The sequence below is a fragment of the Alosa alosa genome, chromosome 18, assembly GCF_017589495.1.
Source record: "Alosa alosa isolate M-15738 ecotype Scorff River chromosome 18, AALO_Geno_1.1, whole genome shotgun sequence".
Taxonomy (NCBI): Eukaryota; Metazoa; Chordata; class Actinopteri; order Clupeiformes; family Clupeidae; genus Alosa; species Alosa alosa.
In genome coordinates, this window is record NC_063206.1 from 7,794,823 (window position 1) to 7,814,130 (window position 19,308).

Here is a 19,308-nt window from a genome sequence, read left to right on the forward strand (position 1 = left end):
CTAGTTTACATGTAAGTGTCACATTGAAGCCACTAGTTTACTAGTTAAAGTTCCTTTGGCCAGCATGTTAACTTGTGTGCCACATGCAAATGTTGTGGGTGGGATTTTGTGAAATTCTGCACTGTGATTGGTTGTCATGTTCTATTTGGACATAGGGAGCCAATAGAAAGCCTCAATTTCCAGAGTTCTCTGCCTCCTAATTTGAATTCTGCGCCACTAGCTGACTAGTGTGAATTTAGGCTTCAACTAGTTTACTAGTATACATTTATGACCTCACTAGTAAACTAGTTTGGACAAAAGATGCATCAACTAGTTAACTAGTGAGCCTGCTGCCATCACCAGTAAGCCATTTATGGTTCACTAGTTAACTAGTGACATTGACCTACTCCAACTAGTTAACTAGTGAGGAGTTTTGCCTTCACTAGTAAACATGTGCACATTTTTGTCTGTCACTAGTTAACTAATGAGACCCAAAAGCCTTCAACTAGCTGACTGGTATGCATTTTGGCCTTTACTAGTTAACTAGTGGACATTTCTGGCTCTCACTAGTTAACTAGTGAAGCTAATATGTGTTCACTAGTTAACTAGTGGGCATTTATGCTGTCACTAGTTAAAGGGACACCAGGCAACGTTTTTGTGTTAATTACTCATCTTCGTAAGTCGGTATATGGTTAAATGACTCATGGAAATGAAGACTCTCTCGCCCGCCCCTACTGCCTGTAGGAAGAATATCCCGCTTGCAAGTTCAGTGTATCGTACCCGCCAACCGAAGCAGGATCAGTTTACAGCACAGAGGCAGGCTAACGAAACGCTAGCGTTTGTTGCAAACGTGTGTATAATGGCAGAGCCGGCGAAGAAGCAGCAAAAAACCCTTGACGGAAGATGCAAAGAAAAGGAAAAGAGCTTCAGACCGAGCGAGGGGGAGTTTTGTAGAGAAAAAGCATCAGGCTTGCCTGGTGTCCCTTTAACTAGTGTGTACAAACATGGCTCACTAGTTAACTAGTTGACAAAAATGGCTTGCATGTTGGCCTGATATCAAGATATCAGAATAAATGCTCAAGCGGCTGTCCAAATTACATAGAAGTTAACAAGTGGGAATTTGACATTCAGTAGTCAGCTAGTAAACATTTTTGTACCTTACTAATTGACTAGTAAATTATAGAAGTCTTTAAACTAGTTAACTAGTGCACATTTCAGTGTCCACTAGTTAACTAGTGAACCAGCACTGGCTGCTCCACAGCCTCATGAGGGTATCGGGAGGGAGCCAGGCCTCTGTAACCCTGCAGTTGGGAACCCGTTGAGGGTAGCCATAGACCACACCAGGACTAGTGCTTAGCATGACAGTGACCAGGATGGTGTTATCTTTAGCCTTGACCAACTGTCCCAGGCTCATTTGGAGGGCCTACCAGATGTCCAACCCCCCACAAACAGCGCCAGCCACCCCACAGTGACATTATTTAGCACAGACACTTTGGAAGAACCAGAGCTGGCCCCAAGCATATAGCAGCAGGTGAAGATTTTCCAATTGTGCGGCCTCTGGAGGAGTTGGGTCTGAACCCTGATCCGGTTCTATCCGTCCGACGTGCCACTCATAATACTGCCGGACAGCATTCAAACCCCTTCCACCTCCCACAGTCTGTTTCACACGAGTTCTCTCCCAGTGTAGCAGAAGTAAATGTTTTCCCCATCCCCTTCAGGCCTTGACAGTAGATAGGTATGCTACCAGGACAGTGAACTTTAAAGTGTACAGTATGTGGAAAGGCTGACCTGCAGTGCTGGTGCACACCCGTGGGTGGTGATCATATACATAGCTTAGAAGAATTAGAAGAAAATGTGAAAATCACTTTTCGGACTAGATATAATCGCTTATTTATTTTAAAACATAATAATAATAATAATAATCCGCCCATGCATGTAACTTACTCCCCAAGTATCCAACCTGGTTATGCCAGGTGGTTGGCATGTTTAGTTTCTATTCTGAGTCATGAGGTGGATACTTGAATGGCAAGAAACCAGCTTCATTTTAGATTCAGTGATTTGTCAGGCTGCGTAGTGTAAACATTCTATTTGCATGGTGTCCTATTACTTTAATCCATTATGATTTCCTTTTACGGTTGTGGCCCTTAAAATGATAAAACACCTTATGTATTAATGTATTTCACATGACCCAGCACCATCCTATCTTCGTCACCGTGGCATAAGTTCTGATTTCCTATTATAGGTGTGGCCCTTACAATGAAAAAACACCCTACTTTATAAAGGGCTCATATTGTGTACAAAGAGACATCAGCAGAACCACCACGGACATAAACTCTCCTACCTTTGCCAGCATGACGTAAGTTCTATGATTTTTCTATATAATGCTTTGCCACTGGAATAAAGATCAACAATCACCTTAAGGCGGGGATCACATCAGCCAGCGGCAATTGAATACGCTCGCGTTGTGCTTTGAAAGTTGAGCCAAGTTCAACGCTCAGCTTGTTCAACGCTAGCGCTACGCCAGCGTTGCCACCGTTCCGCTGCTGAACCATAGAGGAGACCATAATAGGAAACATGCTGCTTGCCGTTGGCTAATGTGATCCCCACCTAATGCAACAGTGAGCAGGATTGCATGTTTCAGGTGTTTTATACGCACCTTTTTGGTTTTGGTATAATTTTCAAATATATTTTAATAGCACATATGGTCATGTGAAGGATAGATTAACAGAACTGTTACCCACAGGCAATCTGAAAATGTAAGAAAAACGTTCATAATATCAAATCATGTCAAAACATATTGATATGAAAAGATAATATGCTTAAAAGCCTTCATTAGTTCCAACCATGAATAATATCATAATAAGATGACATGAGTAATCAACACTTATTTAGGAGGAACTTCTTTCTATTTCCTCAGTGACTTTGATCTGCAAGATAATTTGAAAAACATGGAGTGCCATTTCAACTGGCAGTTAGACTCGAGCCCATCTACACTTGAGAACCTCCACCAAGATCTCAAGGATCGCCTTCAGACTGGATGCACCTGGAAGTGCCAGTTGCACAACCTCCTTGGGTACGTCCTTCATGCTCAGGGCTCCAGGGACGAAGCCTTGACCCACCTGAAGAAAGCAGAGAAGATGATCAAAGAGCAGAGGGATGAAGAGAAAGACTGCCTCCTGCTGGTCAACCAGGCAAACCTCGCCTGGGTACATTACTCTAGGGGTGAGTTGAAAGAGAGCCGCGCTTATTTGGAAGAAGTGACTCGACTTCAGGAGGCTTTACCTGCCTCACCTGGTTCCCAAATTCACCCAGAGTTAAGTGGGCAAAAAGGTTGGAGTCTGTTGAAGTTTGAGAGAAGCAAAAAACAACAAGCCATAGAGTGCTTCAAAATGTCCTTGGAAGGAAATCCCCAGAAAGCACTTTTTCACAAAGGCCTTGCTCTTGCCATGGAAAAGGGTTACACAGAATCAGAAGTCACCCCAGAGTTGAAAAAGGAAATTGTAGAAAAGCTTAGGGTTGCAAAACAGATGGATGAAAATGACATATGTGTAGCAGCATTGTTTATGATTCAATCATTTCCCAATAGTGGGGACAAAGAGGGAGCTAGGGAAGAGGCAAACAAACTAGCAGGTGAACTCATTGCCTCTGGATGTCTTGATGGTCTCGACAACATCCTATATCTACTTATGTATCACTGCCAAGAAATTGACAAAGCCTTAGATGTTGCAGAGACAATGTTGAATTTATTTCCACATTCAACCCGAGCAAAGAAGGCCCTTGCAAACAGCTTGAAGCGGAAGGTCTTTTCCTTGGAGGAATCTGACAAGCGAAAAGCTCTGGCCACAAGGGCCATCGCCCTTTATAAGGATGTGAACACACAGCATTCTGTCAAGGGGCGTTGCAGTCTTGCAGTAATGCATGTGAAAGTAGATGATATTGATGCTGCAAATAATATTTACAGAAACCTTTTAGGTCAAAATCACCTTAGTGATGCAGAGAAGCAACTCCTGTACTTGCAATATGGTGACTATCTATACTGGGAGAGAAAAAGGACCTCTGAGGCAATAGACATGTACATAAAAGCTGCGAAAGTCCCAGCTGTCTCTGACGACAAAAATAAGTGCATTCAAAGACTTGTGTCAATTGTCAGGGATGGGGGGGATGACAGATGTAATGAAATCTGTGCCTTTCTGCTTGACCTGCACCAGTTTTGTGTTGGTTGCAGGCATATCGGACTATTGTTTCTGAAGAAGTGATCATCACATGGTGTACACGTTTTGATCAATTTAATCCATTTGAAATGGAATAAAACATCAAACCAGAAATTAATGACATTGTGTAATGTGTTTCATGTGGAAGTGTGAAATTAGAAACTGCTGAACATTCCTGTTCCTTTGATGTATTTTTTCAGTTTGCTACCTAGTTCAGGTAACTGTATCTTCAGGCTGTTTTATCTCATCATCTGTTCAACTGTGTTGTGTTTTGTTTTTTCAAGTGAACTTGCTTCCCATCCCATTTGGCTGTTCTGCAGTTGGCTTTTTCACTTATGAATAGAACATATGGAGATGTATTGTTTATTTATGTGTGTGTTAATTATTGTTTATCACTTTGCTTCTATTGAAAGTTTAAATAGAATAGAATGAGAAAATTGATTTTATGGCATATTTTTACTGTTTTCAGATGGGTTTAAATAAAATGTTTGTTAATAACCATTTGAGGCCTAGGCTATTTTCTGTGTAATCACATACATGCATACACACTGCAAAAAAAAGCACTCCACAGCAAGCGACACTCTGAATAACACCCAAATTTGTGCAGCTACAGGACATGGCCACCGTCACCAGTATTGCCAGTACTGCCTGGCAATACTAGTTTTCATACATGACATTGCCTAAGATGTCATTAGGTTATTAGGGCCCGTCCAGTTCCACTTATTGTCCTGATGCAGCCTATAGTTTACTGTAAAAACACTGCTTCAAAATTAGGACAGACACACACAATATTGTCTGGGTGCATCAGTCTATACTGTACCTGCCCTCCGCTGACTGGAGCTCACATCATCGCAGTTTAACTTTGGTTCAGGCTATTATAAGGCTACAGACCTTAAAAAACCCTTTATTTGTTAGAGCAGATTAAACTCAAAAGGACTGTCAAATTATTTCCCATATAGTTTCATTTATTTATTTATAAGGACAGTGCACATTCATTAACATTTCTGTAAAATGTGCCAGTGTTAGCCAGCCAGCTAATTTTCAACTGTAGTCCTTTGGCAAGATGTATGAGAACCATCAATTGACTTGGTCAGTTGTTCCCAGATGTCAAGTCAGCAATAAGGAGAAGTAGGCGGCCCAATTTTCTCACAACAATAGCAAATGTGACACTTGGAGACCCACTTTAAAAACGACCAGAAAACAATCCTAAAGGTCCCCTGTGTGAGAATTGATCCCATCTAGTGGTTAGGTGTTATATTGCAACCAACCTCTCTCCAGCACATTTGTTCCACAAAAATAAGTCACGCTTGTCAAATTGTGTTCATTTCCTACTTTGTTCCTTTTTTGTGTGTTTGTAAATGAGTGTGTGCAGAGTGTGTGGTTGTTTTTGTGTATATGTGTGCTTCTGTGTCTGTTTATTGAGTGTGTGTGCCTGCATGTAAGTTAGTTTTTTTGTGTGTGTTTTTTGTGTGTGTGTTTGTGTATGTACTGTAGGTGTGTTTATATGTATGTGTGGGTATATGTGTGTGAGGGTGTGTGTGTGTGTGTATGTGTGTTTATGTGTTTGTGTGCGTGTTTGTCAAGTCAAGTCAAGTCAAGTTTATTTATATAGCGCATTTCATACACAGAGGTCATTCAATGTGCTTTACATAAACAAAACCAAACAAATAAAAGCATAGAAGGGCAATATAGTCAAAGAATAGTTAAAAGGTAAAGATCATAATAAAAAGAAAACATAAAACACAAGGTAAAATCGTTGCACACTCAATTCTCACTATATCTGCTAGACAACAAGTACCAAAACTTGATTTTTTTTTTATTAGTTCATAGATTTCACATGTATAATACCTTTTATACAACCCCACCTCCATCTTGCCTGTTCATAATTCTGAGAAATTCTTGAATTGTGCGCATGAGTCGCGTAATGCGTTTTATGTTTACTGTATGTGTGTCTGCGTGCATGAGCTTGTGTGTGCGCCTGTGTGAGTGCATGTGCATGCATGCATACATACAGTATGTCTGTGTGTGTATACGTATGATTACTGTGAATTTATGTGTGTACGTGTATCTGTTTATGCACATGTGTGCATTTGGAATGGGTTAACATGGCCCCTGGAGGTCAGCATACGCAAATTGTTATTGGCTGGCTAGCCGGCTCGGTCAAAACCTAAATGGCTGCTGCAGCCTCCAAACTTTTCATGGCTACTAATGGCTGAAGCTGCCACTTCATAGACGTCTGTTATATTGATTTACTAGATCTCAATATTTCCAAGCAATGCATGGCTTACACATTACAAATAGTGATACAAGCAGCAAATTTGGCACAGTTGTTCTCTAGGGCATACTAAAATAATTTGTCAGATTTGCCACTGGAAAATCCAAGATGGTGGCCATATTTCAAGATGGCCACCACAAATTGACCCAACTAAATGTTTTTTCTCATAGAAATGCATATACTGGCTCAATTTCACCAATGATAACAGAAAGGGGAGGATCTAAGGAACAGTACTGTACCTCATTTTTGAAAATCGGGCATACGAGTCAAAAGTTAGGCTACATGCATTAACACAACATCCAAAAAGCCAAAAGGCATGTTTACTGAATGCAGTGCCCCCAAGGTCAAAGGGCACCAAATTGTATGTGCGTTTTTCGCAATGAATCCACCAGTCCATATACCAAGTTTGGTTTTGATACATGAAAGTGTTGTTGAGATGATCTTCCTGTTTGGCAACATTGCAGTCATCTAACTCCAGTTTTTCTTTCACTCATACGTACTATAAATAGAATCCCGGCCATAATTTGAGGATATAAGGTACACACATTCTCAATGTGTACGGTACACACATAGCCTACTCAAACACACACACACACATACACAGAGACAATCACCTTCACACACACACACACACACACACACACACCACACACACACACATTTTCAATGAACCACAATGACATTAAGGTGTTGACTGTGTTTGAATTCCCTTCCTATCTGCATTCCACAGTGGGGAGAAGTTCACCTTGTCTAAATAACAATTCTATTTCCTTATTATGACCGCCACGCAGCGAAGCGGCTGTCATATAGGTTTAGTCAGATTTTTTTTTTCTTTTTCGCATGGCCAATTTTCCGTCAAGGATTCCCGGGACACTGAAAGACCGGGGTACACGAAACTTGGTGGGCATGTAGCCCCACATGGATAGCATGGAACCATCGTTTTGATCTGTAGCCCCCCCGCTGGACTGGACCCCCCGAAAGGAGGGTAGGGCAGACACAGTTTTCTGTGAATATCTCGAGAACCGTAGGGTTTAGGAGGACCACCTTTTTTGTATGTTGATCTTAAGGGGCCATGTCAACCCATTCCATAACCACTCATTTCATGTATAGCGCCACCTAGTTAAAAACAAAAAAGTAAAAATGAGGTGTTGTAATCACAGGTATCTGTGACCTAACATGGTCAAAACTGCACGAAATTGGAAGTGTAGGATCATTATGACACCCTCTGAATGCACACCAAGTTTCGTGGACTTTCGTTCATGGGGGGCCACACAATAAATTAATTTATGTTACTGTACACCAACTAGCCTGTAGGTGGCCGGACACATTTTTCTGTGAATATCTTGAGAACCGTAGGGCCTAGGAGGACCACCTTTTTTTGTATGTTGGTCTTAGGGGGCCATGACAACCCATCCCATTACCACTTTTATGTATAGCGCCACCTAGTTAAAAATTAAAAAGCAAAAATTTTAAAGTGATATCAGATTAGTAAACAGAATTTGCCTTTGGAACATTGGATGAATGTTTGCTGATAATGGGCATCTGTATACTATATTTCTAAGTGACGTTAACACCGGCTGTTTTGTGACCTTTAACCAGCCTTGTCTGGCTGGTAAAACAAGTCATGTGCTTCATCTCTGGCATGGCTTTCTGTTTCTACAGAAATGGAACTAGAAGAGCTGGGTGTATAGCTGCAATTAGGTAGATTTACTGTACGAGTTACCATCAGTGCCCTCTGACTGAACTGTACACCTACTCCTTTTCATAACATGCTTTGATTATAAACTGTGCCGTCTATGTTTAGATTACTTATCTTTATATGTCTCCACCATGATGTCAGTGGCTAACTGGGAGGTATGGTGTAATGATAATGTCATCATGACGGTTTTGTTCTCAAGTGAAGTAGCCGAGTGTTCATATTTGGCTATCCCAGGTTGTGGTCTATCATTGTGTAGCCTTTGGTCACAACATGTGATTTTTGACACTATAGTGATAGTGACCAGTCCAATCAACAAAGAAAAGCATACGTTGGAGGTAAAAATATGGGTCTAGGGACCTGAGTATTTCAATGTGACTTTTTCAGATATTTCAGAGATATTGACAGTTTATGAGCTATATATGACTATAATACTACATGGAAATGGACTTAAAATAAGAAGAACATATCAAAATTGGATTCATTGTATCAAACAAAGTAGAGAAAATACATTATACAACAATTTAAGACTAAAGGAAGCTGAGATATAACCTTTTCTCTTTTCGGCGAGGGCCATTTTGGATTTTATGGATAACTGCCACTAGGGGGGCCGCCCCAACTTGTATCCATGGATTTTTGAAAACCTTAGGCCTATACCTAACACCCTGCCAAAAATCAAAAAATTGTCCAGAAGTGCCCAATTTTCATGAATTGCATCCTAGCTATAACAGAACAGAAGAGAACAGAACGAAAGGGAAGTGATGTGCGCAACGACAAGGACGGAGTAAGACAGACGTCTGCAGGGATCTTCGCCAGTGAATTGCGATCCTGTTGGGTTAAGCCCACTCTGGAATACTGCATCCTCGACAGCTACACGGGGGAAATGTGCTCCCTACAGAGATAAGTAACGTTTGCCCTGGTTATGCCACAGAGGAACCGAACTTTATGCCAGTGAAGCCGTGTCTGTGACTCTGAAGCTGTTATGGTTCCCCCGCACCTGTGAAGCTGCTATTATTCCTCGTGACTGTGAAGCTGCTATTATCCCCCGTGACTGTGCTGCTGCTATTATCTCCAGTGACTGTGAAGCTGCTATTATCCCCCGTGACTGTGCCGCTGCTATTATCCCCAGTGACTGTGAAGTTGTTACCATCCCTTCATGGCAGTTGCAGGGATGTGTAATTGAGACAGAGAGCACCACTCATTTCCTGGTCCCTCCTGCCCCTCTACGATACAGTGGCATTATTTAATGTACATTGGCGTGGCATTGGAAGTGCTGGTAACCTAGCCCCTTCAAGCTGTAACAGCCTTGCAGTGATTGTGTGGAGTGTACTGTGTGCAGTGAGGCTTATAGAGAAGTTGGAGTGGAAACTTTGTGCATATGTGCTGTGCTCTAATGTGTGAACCTGTTACCTTATGGGCGTAGGTGGGTGGGCTATCCCTGGCCACTACAAGCAACATTAACTCTTGCCAAACCCCCTGTGCAACAGCGACCGGACAGGGTGAGAGACTGGCCGGATCTCTGCCTGCCGCTTTCACCTCGGGCCAGTCTGGACTGGAGGACTGCTCCTTGGACGTTGTCCATCTCTTTTAACAAAGACTCATAATTTTATGTTTAAATAAATCTATTTTTCTTACACCCAAGTCTCTGACTTAGCTTTATTGAAGGGTACAGTTTTCTCCCCAGCAGTAGATGATAAAAGTAGGGGTGGCTCTCGCGCCCCCACCCTGTGACACTTCCCTCTAGCCAAAGAAATTGATCCCAATGCCCCAGTGCAGTTACACTGTACTGCAGGAGATGCTGTCCTTCAGATGAGACATTATACCGAGGTCCTGACTTATTGTGGTCATAAAGATCCCATGGCACTTATCGCAAAGAGTAGGGGGTTCAACCCAGTCTCACTGCATTCTTTGATGGCATCACGAAAATGAATCTATTGGGTTGTGTTACAGACTGGCGAGACGTGACCGCATCACGAAAATCTGATGGTATTACGATCTAATAGATTCATTTTCGTGATGCCAACACAAACTGCCGTGAAACTGGGTTGGGGAGTTCCCCCAGTGTACTGGTCAAATTTCCAACCTGGCCCCCTAATCATCCCCCAGTGTACTGGTCAAATTTCCAACCTGGCCCCCTAATCATCCCCCAGTGTACTGGTCAAATTTCCAACCTGGCCCCCTAATCATCCCCCAGTGTAATTTCATTCATTCCCTCACCCTGGTGTGTGGTGAGCGTTCTGGCACATAATGGCCTACTACTGCTACTACTACTACTGCTACTACTACTACTACTACTACTACTGCTACTACTACTACTACTATTTTTCTGTGTGAATGTGGGTGATTTTTGTACATATTTTCCATTCCCTGAGTGTGTAAGGAATGATATTTTTAGTCAGGTTTGGACCATTTTGACTAATTTCAGGAGGTATCTAAATATTACATCATTACAACTATCTATACGAAAAGATCAGCAGCAATCAGTTCAGTTTAATGTCTGACAGAAAATCTTGGATTTCTTTGCATCTTCGATGGCCACCACGATTAGCAATTGTCCTAAGAAATGTAATGCTCTTCTCCCTCACTGGAGATTGGTTAGGGATTTCTGCAGCCTTTTTGTGGTAATCAATGGATTCAGAGGAGGATTTTTTACAACAATGAAGATAACTTGCATACCTACTGTATAACAACTGTCGAGCTCCAGGCTCCATATCTTCTGTGTTACTGAGGAGATCCATGTAGATTTGATCTGCTTTCCCCACATTCCCTGATTTGGCATATATTCCTGACAGATCCATTTTCCCTCTAAGATAGTGTGGGTAAAACCTGGTGACCTCTTCATATATATCGATGCCTTTTCTCATTAGCTGTACTGTACTGTAGGTGTGTTTATATGTATGTGTGGGTATATGTGTGTGAGGGTGTGTGTGTGTGTGTATGTGTGTTTGTGTGCGTGTTTGTCAAGTCAAGTCAAGTCAAGTTTATTTATATAGCGCATTTCATACACAGAGGTCATTCAATGTGCTTTACATAAACAAAACCAAACAAATAAAAGCATAGAAGGGCAATATAGTCAAAGAATAGTTAAAAGGTAAAGATCATAATAAAAAGAAAACATAAAACACAAGGTAAAATCGTTTGTGCGTGTATGTGCATTATGCACACTCAATTCTCACTATATCTGCTAGACAACAAGTACCAAAACTTGATTTGTTTTTTATTAGTTCATAGATTTCACATGTATAATACCTTTTATACAACCCCACCTCCATCTTGCCTGTTCATAATTCTGAGAAATTCTTGAATTGTGCGCATGAGTGCGTGTACGTGTTTATGTTTACTGTATGTGTGTCTGCGTGCATGAGCTTGTGTGTGCGCCTGTGTGAGTGCATGTGCATGCATGCATACATACAGTATGTCTGTGTGTGTATACGTATGATTACTGTGAATTTATGTGTGTACGTGTATCTGTTTATGCACATGTGTGCATTTGGAATGGGTTAACATGGCCCCTGGAGGTCAGCATACGCAAATTGTTATTGGCTGGCTAGCCGGCTCGGTCAAAACCTAAATGGCTGCTGCAGCCTCCAAACTTTTCATGGCTACTAATGGCTGAAGCTGCCACTTCATAGACGTCTGTTATATTGATTTACTAGATCTCAATATTTCCAAGCAATGCATGGCTTACACATTACAAATAGTGATACAAGCAGCAAATTTGGCACAGTTGTTCTCTAGGGCATACTAAAATAATTTGTCAGATTTGCCACTGGAAAATCCAAGATGGTGGCCATATTTCAAGATGGCCACCACAAATTGACCCAACTAAATGTTTTTTCTCATAGAAATGCATATACTGGCTCAATTTCACCAACGGTAACAGACAGGGGAGGATCCAAGGAACAGTACTGTACCTCATTTTTGAAAATCGGGCATACGAGTCAAAAGTTAGGCTACATGCATTAACACAACATCCAAAAAGCCAAAAGGCATGTTTACTGAATGCAGTGCCCCCGAGGTCAAAGGGCACCAAATTGTATGTGCGTTTTTCACAATGAATCCACCAGTCCATATACCAAGTTTGGTTTTGATACATGAAAGTGTTGTTGATATGATCTTCCTGTTTGGCAACATTGCAGTCATGCAACGATGGAACCATCGTTTTGATCTGTAGCCCCCCCGCTGGACTGGACCCCCCGAAAGGAGGGTAGGGCAGACACAGTTTTCTGTGAATATCTCGAGAACCGTAGGGTTTAGGAGGACCACCTTTTTTTTGTATGTTGATCTTAAGGGGCCATGTCAACCCATTCCATAACCACTCATTTCATGTATAGCGCCACCTAGTTAAAAACAAAAAAGTAAAAATGAGGTGTTGTAATCACAGGTATCTGTGACCTAACATGGTCAAAACTGCACGAAATTGGAAGTGTAGGATCATTATGACACCCTCTGAATGCACACCAAGTTTCGTGGACTTTCGTTCATGGGGGGCCACACAATAAATTAATTTATGTTACTGTACACCAACTAGCCTGTAGGTGGCCGGACACATTTTTCTGTGAATATCTTGAGAACCGTAGGGCCTAGGAGGACCACCTTTTTTGTATGTTGGTCTTAGGGGCCATGACAACCCATCCCATTACCACTTTTATGTATAAGCCACCTAGTTAAAAATTAAAAAGCAAAAATTTAGGTGTTTTAAAGTGATATCAGATTAGTAAACAGAATTTGCCTTTGGAACATTGGATGAATGTTTGCTGATAATGGGCATCTGTATACTATATTTCTAAGTGACGTTAACACCGGCTGTTTTGTGACCTTTAACCAGCCTTGTCTGGCTGGTAAAACAAGTCATGTGCTTCATCTCTGGCATGGCTTTCTGTTTCTACAGAAATGGAACTAGAAGAGCTGGGTGTATAGCTGCAATTAGGTAGATTTACTGTATGAGTTACCATCAGTGCCCTCTGACTGAACTGTACACCTACTCCTTTTCATAACATGCTTTGATCATAAACTGTGCCGTCTATGTTTAGATTACTTATCTTTATATGTCTCCACCATGATGTCAGTGGCTAACTGGGAGGTATGGTGTAATGATAATGTCATCATGACGGTTTTGTTCTTAAGTGAAGTAGCCGAGTGTTCATATTTGGCTATCCCAGGTTGTGGTCTATCATTTATAGATCAATACATATTTCCAATGCAAATATATGGGTGAGCCAGGGAACCAGGTGGGACTGTGTGGGTGGCCGGAAAGACTCCTGAAGCCAAGAATTAAGCTTTGATATCAGGTGCGTAAAAGACGCTTGGATATTTTGTGTAGCCTACTACACAAAACACTGTTGATACTCTTTCGCATGGTGCTGTTTGGAAACGATAGGCTACTTCGATAGGATCTTCGTCCGGAAGCGCCAAACCTAGTCGGTGGGAATTTTCAAATGGGTGGGTAGCCAGCACCCTATATGTCTCTGGGTGTAGTAATATCCAAATTTCCCTTACTGTGACGTAACCATTGGGGAGAAATCTGACTAGCTCACAGAAGTTCATGGTTTCTGACATTAACATCTCTACTAACCCACAAAAAGTCGTTTTTGTTTTGAACCAAATGGAAGAACAAAAGCACAGAAAAAGCGAGTTTTGCGTATGGCCTCTTTAATATGAAGTAGCCAGCAGCCAGACCAATGGATACCCTGTCTCTGCTGAATCACTGAAGCTAAGCAGGTGTGGGCTTACTAGTTCCTCTAAGTGAGACCTCCTTGGAAAACTAAGTTGCTGCTGGAAATGATGTTGACCAGTAGGTGTCTCCCTTCTGTCACGGGGTAGAATAGTGGGGAAAAGTGGGGGAGGGAACTTAAAATGGAAAAGACTTTGTCCTCACAGGGACTTATTTTGGTAGCGCACTAAGATAATAATAATAATAATAATAAGCTTTATTTGTATAGCACCTTTCATACACAGAATGCAGCTCAAAGTGCTTTACATTTGAAGCATGTAACACAATAATAGTCAGTCAGTCATTATCAATCACTTTTCTTTGCTGTTTATGATCTACTCAGCAACATATCAAAAATATAGAAAATGACATGTCATAAGACTGGCAGCCTTAACCCTCTTACCCCCCACAAGCACGCCATATGGCAACTGTGGCAAGGAAAAACTCCCATATTCCAGGAAGAAACCTCCCTTATCACGCATTGTTTGCTGATGACTTGCAGGTGTTTAGCGGGCATGTAGGGTTAGTGATTGGCACACGCTGTGTGGGCTGTGGGTTTTAAGGCCTCTGCCTTTCAGTCTTACGGGAACTTTGGGGGGGAAACACGGGAAGGGGGAATGGCCACAAACCACAGTCTAGCTGGCTGAAAGGTGACAGTCGGAGAGCGCAACTTCGTAATAGCTGGGAAGGAATATGTGAAAAATCATGAAGATTGGGCACTTCTGGACAAGTTTTTGATTTTTGTCAGGGTGTTAGGTATAGGCCTAAGGTTTTCAAAAATCCATGGATACAAGTTGGGGTGGCCCCCCTAGTGGCAGTTATTCATAAAATCCAAAATGGCCCCCCCGAAAAGAGAAAAGGTTATATCTCAGCTTCCTTTAGTCTTAAATTGTTGTATAATGTATTTTCTCTACTTTGTTTGATACAAGGAATCCAATTTTGATATGTTCTTATTTTAAGTCCATTTAAATCTAGTATCATAGTCATATTTAGCTCATAAACTGTCAATATCTCTGAAAATATCTGAAAAAGTCACATTGAAATATTACTCAGGTCCCTAGACCCATATTTTACCTCCAAGGTATGCTTTTCTTTGTTGATTGGACAGGTCATTATCACTATAGTGTCAAAAATCACATGTTGTGACCAAAAGGACCATTGTTGAGGCCTTAAATAAACACAAATTCAGAATTATGCCACAGTGAAAAGTTACAGTATAGGCTTTTCACCATGTTAAGGATCAATATTATATTTTAGTCAAATAACACAAAAAAACAATTCATACTTAAACCATAGACTTTCTAATGAGGAGACACAGCACTCAAAAAATCCTCCATAGAAATGCATGAGCTTAGTTTGTAACGGCAATATGGCAGTTGTCTACGCAAATCACACCCCTTCCGCGGCAAAATGTTGACACGTGAATACATTGAACCAATCATGTGCTGTGTTGTGAATACATTGAGCCAGTAATGTGGTGTGTTGTGAAGACATCGTGCCAATCATGTGTTGTGATCTCACCACTGGAGCAAGATTGGTGTCGTGAAGCCTTGCACACGCGCATTTCTGCCGAAATGGATGCCCAATAAGTGCCCAAAAGGCGTTGCAATATGGCCGCTGAGTGGAGGGACTTGCCTAAAAGGACTTTGCTTAAACATCATGTATTTATTCAAAGATGTTTGGTTTCACTCATCATCATTATTTGTACAGCCTCCCTCACACTTGCACAATGTGGTACAGCAAAGTCCAGCTCGGTGGCACTTACAGTTGCCCATACAGGCAACCACACAGCCACAGTTGAGGAGGAGTGAGCATCCCTTGCTGGCATCTTCTAGATCTGTCCAATATGGCACCCAGACTTTGGTTCTGTCATTCCATTCCCAACCCCACTCACTGGGGTCTGGAATCTCTGGAGTTTTAGAGAGGGACTGCTTCCAGACAAAAGCTGCAGTGTGCAGGGCACGCTTCCCATGCTGGAATAAGGCATGATGGGTCGGGGGGTCAGATCTGGAAGATGCTTGACAGAAGACAGATCTTGAATTTCCCCTTGGGGATCAATAAAGTATATATCTATCTATCTAGATGCCAGCAAGGGATGCTCACTCCTCTACTGTAGCTGTGTGGTAGCCTGTATGGGTCCTCAACAATGGTCCTTTTGGTCACAGCATGTGATTTTTGACACTATAGTGATAGTGACCAGTCCAATCAACAAAGAAAAGCATACATTGGAGGTAAAAATATGGGTCAAGGGACCTGAGTATTTCAATGTGACTTTTTCAGATATTTCAGAGATATTGACAGTTTATGAGCTATATATGACTATAATACTACATGGAAATGGACTTAAAATAAGAAGAACATATCAAAATTGGATTCCTTGTATCAAACAAAGTAGAGAAAATACATTATACAAAAATTTAAGACTAAAGGAAGCTGAGATATAACCTTTTCTCTTTTAGTGCGGGGCCATTTTGGATTTTATGGATAACTGCCACTAGGGGGGCCGCCCCAACTTGTATCCATGGATTTTTGAAAACCTTAGGCCTATACCTAACACCCTGCCAAAAATCAAAAAATTGTCCAGAAGTGCCCAATTTTCATGAATTGCATCCTAGCTATAACAGAACAGAAGAGAACAGAACGAAAGGGAAGTGATGTGTGCAACGACAAGGACGGAGTAAGACAGACGTCTGCAGGGATCTTCGCCAGTGAAGTGCGATCCTGCTGGGTTAAGCCCACTCTGGAATACTGCATCCTCGACAGCTACAAGGGGGAAATGTGCTCCCCTACAGAGACAAGTAACGTTTGCCGTGGTTATGCCACTGAGGAACCGAACTTTATGCCAGTGAAGCCGTGTCTGTGACTCTGAAGCTGTTATGGTTCCCCCGCACCTGTGAAGCTGCTATTATTCCTCGTGACTGTGAAGCTGCTATTATCCCCCGTGACTGTGCTGCTGCTATTATCTCCAGTGACTGTGAAGCTGCTATTATCCCCCGTGACTGTGCCGCTGCTATTATCCCCAGTGACTGTGAAGTTGTTACCATCCCTTCATGGCAGTTGCAGGGATGTGTAATTGAGACAGAGAGCACCACTCATTTCCTGGTCCCTCCTGCCCCTCTACGATACAGTGGCATTATTTAATGTACATTGGCGTGGCATTGGAAGTGCTGGTAACCTAGCCCCTTCAAGCTGTAACAGCCTTGCAGTGATTGTGTGGAGTGTACTGTGTGCAGTGAGGCTTATAGAGAAGTTGGAGTGGAAACTTTGTGCATATGTGCTGTGCTCTAATGTGTGAACCTGTTACCTTATGGGCGTAGGTGGGTGGGCTATCCCTGGCCACTACAAGCAACATTAACTCTTGCCAAACCCCCTATGCAACAGCGACCGGACAGGGTGAGAGACTGGTCGGATCTCTGCCTGCCGCTTCCACCTCGGGCCAGTCTGGACTGGAGGACTGCTCCTTGGACGTTGTCCATCTCTTTTAACAAAGACTCATAATTTTATGTTTAAATAAATCTATTTTTCTTACACCCAAGTCTCTGACTTAGCTTTATTGAAGGGTACAGTTTTCTCCCCAGCAGTAGATGATAAAAGTAGGGGTGGCTCTAGCGCCCCCACCCTGTGACACTTCCCTCTAGCCAAAGAAATTGATCCCAATGCCCCAGTGCAGTTACACTGTACTGCAGGAGATGCTGTCCTTCAGATGAGACATTATACCGAGGTCCTGACTTACTGTGGTCATAAAGATCCCATGGCACTTATCGCAAAGAGTAGGGGGTTCAACCCAATCTCACTGCATTCTTTGATGGCATCACGAAAATTAATCTATTGGGTTGTGTTACAGACTGGCGAGACGTGACCGCATCACGAAAATCTGATGGTATTACGATCTAATAGATTCATTTTCGTGATGCCAACACAAACTGCCGTGAAACTGGGTTGGGGAGTTCCCCCAGTGTACTGGTCAAATTTCCAACCTGGCCCCCTAATCATCCCCCAGTGTACTGGTCAAATTTCCAACCTGGCCCCCTAATCATCCCCCAGTGTAATTTCATTCATTCCCTCACCCTGGTGTGTGGTGAGCGTTCTGGCACATAATGGCCTACTACTACTACTACTACTACTACTACTACTACTACTACTATTTTTCTGTGTGAATGTGGGTGATTTTTCCATTCCCTGAGTGTGTAAGGAATGATATTTTTAGTCAGGTTTGGACCATTTTGACTAATTTCAGGAGGTATCTAAATATTACATCATTACAACTATCTATACGAAAAGATCAGCAGCAATCAGTTCAGTTTAATGTCTGACAGAAAATCTTGGATTTCTTTGCATCTTCGATGGCCACCACGATTAGCAATTGTCCTAAGAAATGTAATGCTCTTCTCCCTCACTGGAGATTGGTTAGGGATTTCTGCAGCCTTTTTGTGGTAATCAATGGATTCAGAGGAGGATTTTTTACAACAATGAAGATAACTTGCATACCTACTGTATAACAACTGTCGAGCTCCAGGCTCCATATCTTCTGTGTTACTGAGGAGATCCATGTAGATTTGATCTGCTTTCCCCACATTCCCTGATTTGGCATATATTCCTGACAGATCCATTTTCCCTCTAAGATAGTGTGGGTAAAACCTGGTGACCTCTTCATATATATCGATGCCTTTTCTCATTAGCTCACTTAGACCCGCGCTACCTTGCATTTTAAAAATCTCCCATTTATAACACAAAGCCAGCTCCAGTTTAGCTCGCCTTTCAGAGGGATGTTTCCTCACTATCTCCTCACCAACTTGTAAGGCTGAATTCAGAGAATCATGGAAACGTAAGAAGTGAAGAATGTCTCCAAGGCCGTCAAGATCTGGTTTCAGCTGCTGAGCTAGGTCATGAACCTCTCTCACAGTCTCCTCTGTCTTTCTGCCAACTTTTGCCAAAGCATTCCAGTAGATAGTTAACATATGTAGGTTATCTGGATCTTTTGTCTTTGCAATTTTAATTTGATCAATGATTTCCTCTGTCAACTCGTCATTAATTGCAATTGCAATTTAATTGCAATTGCAATTGCAAGGCCTACGTGCCACTCTTTCCTATCTGGGTCTCCTCTCAGAGCCATTTCAAAGTTAGCTACAGCTTGCTTCTTCAAATCATGCTCAAACTTCACCTGAGTCCAGCCTTTCTCTCCATAAACCTCTAGATGCAGGTCACACCCGGGAGGTGCAGGGAAATCCTCCTGGAGCCGGGCCACTTCCTCCAGATAAGCCTGGCACTCCGGCAGCTGCCCCAAATGGTAGTGCACCCAGGCCAGGTTAGCCTGGTTGACCAGCAGATGAGGTCCTCTGCCCTCCTGTTCTCGCTCTTTGAGAACCACCTCAGCCTGTCGCAGGTGTGCCAGTGCCTCCTCTGCAGAGTCTTTGATGTGGTAGATGACGTAATC

General features: G+C 42.3%; 1 protein-coding gene across 1 annotated transcript; it reads left to right on the top strand.

The window, feature by feature from the left end:
* Positions 1-2,221: 2,221 nt before the first annotated feature.
* Positions 2,222-4,649, top strand: LOC125311805 (interferon-induced protein with tetratricopeptide repeats 2-like). The gene is made up of 2 exons (XM_048270141.1): positions 2,222-2,335; positions 2,897-4,649. Exons 1-2 carry the CDS (start codon positions 2,331-2,333, stop codon positions 4,233-4,235), a joined length of 1,344 nt encoding a protein of 447 aa, XP_048126098.1. The 5' UTR covers positions 2,222-2,330; the 3' UTR covers positions 4,236-4,649.
* Positions 4,650-19,308: the final 14,659 nt, after the last annotated feature.